Source organism: Arachis duranensis, chromosome 4 (assembly GCF_000817695.3).
Source record: "Arachis duranensis cultivar V14167 chromosome 4, aradu.V14167.gnm2.J7QH, whole genome shotgun sequence".
Taxonomy (NCBI): domain Eukaryota; kingdom Viridiplantae; phylum Streptophyta; class Magnoliopsida; order Fabales; family Fabaceae; genus Arachis; species Arachis duranensis.
Genome location: NC_029775.3, coordinates 76,808,361 through 76,814,233, shown reverse-complemented (window position 1 = coordinate 76,814,233; position 5,873 = coordinate 76,808,361). Strand labels below are relative to the sequence as shown.

General features: G+C 37.2%; 1 protein-coding gene across 1 annotated transcript; it reads right to left on the bottom strand.

Moving 5' to 3' along the window:
* Nucleotides 1-4,595: 4,595 nt before the first annotated feature.
* On the bottom strand, nt 4,596-5,504 carry LOC107484583 (uncharacterized). The gene is made up of 2 exons (XM_021141571.2): nt 4,820-5,504; nt 4,596-4,732 (listed from the first exon to the last, which is right to left on the bottom strand). Exons 1-2 carry the CDS (start codon nt 5,502-5,504, stop codon nt 4,596-4,598), a joined length of 822 nt encoding a protein of 273 aa, XP_020997230.2.
* Nucleotides 5,505-5,873: the final 369 nt, after the last annotated feature.

The window sequence follows — 5,873 nt, the reverse complement described above, 5'->3', positions numbered from 1 at the left end:
CGGCGCCAAAAACTTGGTGCACGAAATTGTGATCATCAATGGCGCCATTAACATGGTACGCACAACTGCAATCTCAACTCTTTATCACAACTTCGCACTACTAGCCAGCAAGTGTACTGGGTCGTCCAAGTAATAAACCTTACGCGAGTAAGGGTCGATCCCACAGAGATTGTTGGTATGAAGCAAGCTATGGTCACCTTGTAAATCTTAGTCAGGCAAACTCAAATGGGTATTGGTGATATACGAATAAAACATAAAGATAAAGATAGAGATACTTATGTAATTCATTGGTGGGAATTTCAGATAAGCGTATGGAGATGCTGTGTTCCTTGCGAATTTCAGATAAGCGTATGAAGATTCTTTGTCCCTTCCGTCTCTCTGCTTTCCTACTGTCTTCATCCAATCCTTCTTACTCCTTTCCATGGCAAGCTGTATGTAGGGTTTCACCGTTGTCAGTGGCTACCTCCCATCCTCTCAGTGAAAATGTTCAACGCACCCTGTTACGGCACGGCTATTCAGCTGTCGGTTCTGATCATGTCAGAATAGAATCCAGTGATTCTTTTGCGTCTGTCACTAACGCCCCACAATCGCGAGTTTGAAGCTCGTCACAGTCATTCAATCATTGAATCCTACTCAGAATACCACAGACAAGGTTAGACCTTCCGGATTCTCTTGAATGCCGCCATCAGTTCTAGCCTATACCATGAAGACTCTGATCTCACGGAATGGCTGGCTCGGTTATCAGGCGATCAACCATGCATCGTGTATCAGGAATCCAAGAGATATTCACCCAATCTAAGGTAGAACGGAGGTGATTGACAGTCACACGTTCATAGGTGAGAATGATGATGAGTGTCACGGATCATCACATTCATCAAGTTGAATATCCACTTCCGGGCCCACTTGGTGTGTGCTTGGGCTGAGCATTGGAGCATTTTCGTGTAGAGACTTCTCTTGGAGTTAAACGCCAGCTTTTGTGCCAGTTTGGGCGTTTAACTCCCATTCTTGTGCCAGTTCCGGCGTCTAACGCCGGACAGTTTTGAGCTGATTTGGAACGCCGGTTTGGGCCATCAAATCTCGAGAAACGTATTGACTATTATATATTGCTGGAAAGCCCAGAATGTCTACTTTCCAACGCCGTTAAGAGCGTGCCAATTGAGCTTCTGTAGCTCCAGAAAATCCACTTCGAGTGCAGGGAGGTCAGAATCCAACAGCATCTGCAGTCCTTTTTAGTCTCTGAATCAGATTTTTGCTCAAGTCCCTCAATTTCAGCCAGAAAATACCTAAAATCACAGAAAAACACACAAACTCATAGTAAAGTCCAGAAAAGTGAATTTTAACTAAAAACTAATAAAAATATAATAAAAACTAACTAAAATATACTAAAAACATACTAAAAACAATGCCAAAAAGCGTATAAATTATCCGCTCATCAATCACCTTCATCACTATGCGGTTCCTCCGACCCGTTTGAATCATCTTCGTCACTCGAATTGGTGCTCCAACCATCAGTCCATTGGCCTGACAACTCTGATGTGCTTCCATCGTCCAAATCTGGCTCAACCTCACACATCCCTGGGTTAAAAAATAATAAAGCCAGTCGAGAACAAAGCATGTCGTATGCATAGTAAATTACAGATATAACTAAAATGTAGAGAATCGCTATACAATTAGGCATTAACCAAAGTTTCATAGTTGTGACTGAATACTAGATCCTTAACCCATTATGACTGAGTTATTAAAAACCTTTTATCCAATTAAATTAACAAGTACACATCATATATAAAAGTACTATAACATCTGTTTAAAAATTTTTGAGGACATCCAATGATGGCCAACGCAAATGCTCCGCTTATTGTAACAAAGTTCAAAGTTAAAAACTAATAAAACATGTATTCACATCATTTGTCACGCTACTTGCACCCTAATCCAGTCACTGCTTGAGTACAACTATGAGCCAAGACCTATGGGTGCTTGCATCACATTAGAGGAAGAAATAGTATGTTTCCAACCCTTTATTGCTCACACATAACTATGACAATCATAACTCACATCCTTACTAATAATTCTAATATATGACAACAATCATTGGTTATAATAAAAGAAATAAAGTGTTGAATATTAACCCCTAAAACTTATCACTTCAAATATCAACAGTTGTATAGAGAAGAAGGATCACCATACAAAATAGGATGATAATGAAACATGTAACTTAAAGACAAAATATTTTACCACATCTGACCTTAAATGGAAAAGATAATTCCAGATTTTTTGTTCCAATAACCATTTTTTGTGGGAGTTCAAAAGTTGCAAATACTAGAATATGTCACTTGTAAGATTTGATGACGAAAATTGATAAAGAAAACGTCCAACTTAAAGGTATTTCAAGTGGAAAATCATTTTCTTTTCATTTTAGAGGAAGCCAAAAAACAAATTTATCGAAATGATTCATGACGAATTTTAAGTAGCCTGTGTATAAATCAATAGAACAAAAGTAAAACACTTGCTACCAAAACACTTGTGTAACGGTGACCGGAGGAAAATTGTTGAAAACTGATATAATATCACTTTGGCACATATAATTTGTACTTAACTCACGCTGTTATTATTTTCAAATGCATAGATTTTGTCATTTGATTTTTCTATACGGAGATATGAAAAAATTGGCGATGGTTAAGTCTTACATGTATTATGTGTACTATTATTGGTACTCTTATGTGTACTCTTACATGTGTACTCTTATATCTATTATGTGTACTGTTATTGGTAAAGTTTGAAGGATCAAGTTTTGTTCCAATCAATTATTTAGAGGATGCAGCATCAAAAGGATCTGGTAAGAAACAATTTTGGGGGTGATTGATTATAGGAATCATTTTGATGTTGAACATTATAACTGTTTTTAATCTTCAGTTCTATTTATTTCGTTTTGGAAATTCAAATTCACCATGTATGTGCAGTTTGTTTGAAACAAAATTAGTGTATCGTATGCCTAATGCAACCTTTTGACACAAAACCATCTCAGCAAATTCATAACAACTGTATATACTATTCTAATTTTGAACAAAAAAAATCACCAAATTTAGAGCATACATGAAGGACAAACATTACCAATACTCCATAAATCAGAACACTAGCAGCAAACAGGAAGAGAGACGAGGGCCACTGGAGGAGGCAGGGAGCCAGCACCGAATGCCAGGATTCAGGGTTTCCAGCCTTGAAAGAGATAGACACGGGGAAAGGGAAGGAGACAGAGGAGAGGCGATAATGGAGCAAAGCCTACAATGTCTGCTCTTCTCTCCAAGTCGCCAGCGAATATGCTGATTCTGATATTGCTGCCGGGTGAGGCTGCCACCCCCAAAGACGCTAACCTTCTCCGAAGCCTCCCTCAATGAATCGACTTCCAGAAGCGGGCATCGAATATGGCCTTCACCCCACCTCCCGTAACTGAGCTTCCAACTCAAGATAGAACCCTAATTTCCCCCAAATTCTTTGAATGTTTGTTCACACAGCTCATACATTTGGAAATTTTTTAATTTTACCATTCAATTTCTGTTTCTATTCTCCCTATCTTTCAATAATGCCAATGTATGACATTCAAAAAATCCAACTAAATATTATTCCCATGATTCACTGATTCAGTTGTTAATTATCATGGTTAGCGTTGTAAACATTTACCGTGACTCCATTAGCGACTTCACCGTGTGTCAACACAGTCAACGGATGTGGTCTTCTACCTCTTTCAGACCAGGTGTCGTTCAAAGATTGGCTCTTTCTCCTTAGCCACCTTAGCCACAGATTCTCTACATTCACCACAGACGTCACCATTATACTTTCAAGTTTTATGTTTTGGTTATCAAGAAAATATTATCTAGTGGTCAATATCAAGTCTTTCAAAGAGACAACAGGCTTTTGACTTTTAACTATTCCCAAAGAATAGGAAGTAATACTACAAAAAAATGTTGATCACGATTCAATCTAGTAAATCTACTAAACCAATACTAATTAATGCTTATTTGAATGTCATGTAGCTTCTGAGAAAAAAAGAGTTATCAAAATTCCTTTTGTATATGTTTAGATAATTTTCTGATAAAAATAGAGAAATTCGTAGTCTACTAGAGAAACCCATGAAACATATAAGCACAAAAGGTATCAGTCATAAAATTTCTATAGCTTTATTAAGTTAATAAGAGCTTAACTGCTAGGATGATCATGAGGATATCTTTAACTTATCTGTTCACTCAATAGTGTCTTCAGATTTTTTGAATTTTTTCACTGATTTTCCCAAGACATCTAAAACAGCAGCATGCTATTTGATGTTACCATGATAATGCAAAAACATGAGAAAAAATAGATCATTAGCTTTCTGATGTCTGAAAATATGTGATGCTTGGTAAATAAAACTGAAATAGTAGATGCTAAAATTTAAATTATGGATATGAATGCAACAATATAGCATGAGCAGATAAGTTCCCAAACATAATAGCAATGACAATGCATTTTGTTTCAGCATATCTGCTTTAAGCTTTTTTCCGATGATTAGCATCATTAGAGCTAATGTCCAACTCCACATCACATGTAGATAATGTTGTTTAGCATCAACCAAGCCCCCAATGAAAAAAGAAAAAACTAAGCAAAAAGATTCCATTACCTTCCTCTAGTGATAGCTGAATTGATCTCTTCTCTAGCTCTATCTCATGTCTACTAAGTTCCACAGAGGAAAGTGATCGAAGAACTCTTAAAGGATATTGTCAACCATCCACAAATTCATTAATTTAATAACAAAGTAGTTAAGGGATTATTTTATGGTTTATGGACATACTTAGGATATATTCCTCTTGGTCAGAATGGTCTAGTTTCCTTAAAAACATCTGCAAGTGTTGGTATTGCTCCTCCCAATGCACACTTTTCAATCCCTTTGGATTACCACTGGCAGGGCCAGAAGAAGCTGTCATATAATTCGACTCAACCGGTGATAGCCTCAGGGGAGATTTCCCAAGAGAAATAGGAACAGAAGGCTTTCTGGATGAGCTCATTGAGGAAGTCATTGGAAAAGGTGCAAATGTTGGAAAACATGAAACCTTTGGCACCTTTATCAGAGGCTTTATTTGAGCAGTCTCCTGTTCACAACAAAGCTGGCTCAAATACCGACAATAAGCATTAATACTTGGATTTTCGCAAGCAATGCTCTTGCCCAATTCTGCCTCTGATTTTCTGCGAGCATACAAAAGATGTCCATTTGCAGCATTATTTCCGATAGATTGTTGAATAAGGTGATTCACTGAGAAATGAGGCAAGAGTCTCTTGGAGCCAAAAACATTATTAGAATCAGGACCAACATCTTTATCCTTCAACAATGAACAGCTTACAAAGGTCAGCTTTTTCATTTTATCATCACTCTGTAGATCTCTTAGAGATGTCTTCCTTACGGCAACATCCAGCTGGTTATCACAATTAGGCAAGTCCATTTTAGAATTGCTCAGACCATACTCACAAAATTGGAACATATACTTTGTTAAACCATCTCCTGTTGGAATTTTATAAAATAAATAAAATAAATATTTTATTTACCAAAATATGTAATTTGTAATAATTTTACGAAAATGTACCTTTTCTCGTTTACAGTGTAAACGAAATAAGATTGCACGTATCTCGTTTACAGTACGAAAGGGCGTGGTCGTATCACGTTTATAATATAAACGAGATAAGAGTAAATGCGGCCTATATTTACAATTCATTTACAGCGCCATTTGGAGTTGGTTTTCGTCCATTTCTTCGAATTTTCTCCAACTTCTATCCTCTTCTGACTATATTATCGACTCACTAAGCGAGCATGGCGCACGCAGATGCACATGATCCAGACATCAACCATCTGA

Excerpts from the sequence above, each read along its gene's own strand:
- LOC107484583 (XM_021141571.2), bottom strand. The coding sequence starts at position 5,504 with ATGTTCCAATTTTGTGAGTATGGTCTGAGCAATTCTAAAATGGACTTG. Across the intron at positions 4,733-4,819 it reads CCAAGAGGAATATATCCTAA|TTCTTCGATCACTTTCCTCT; the intron begins GTATGTCCATAA and ends ATCCTTTAAGAG.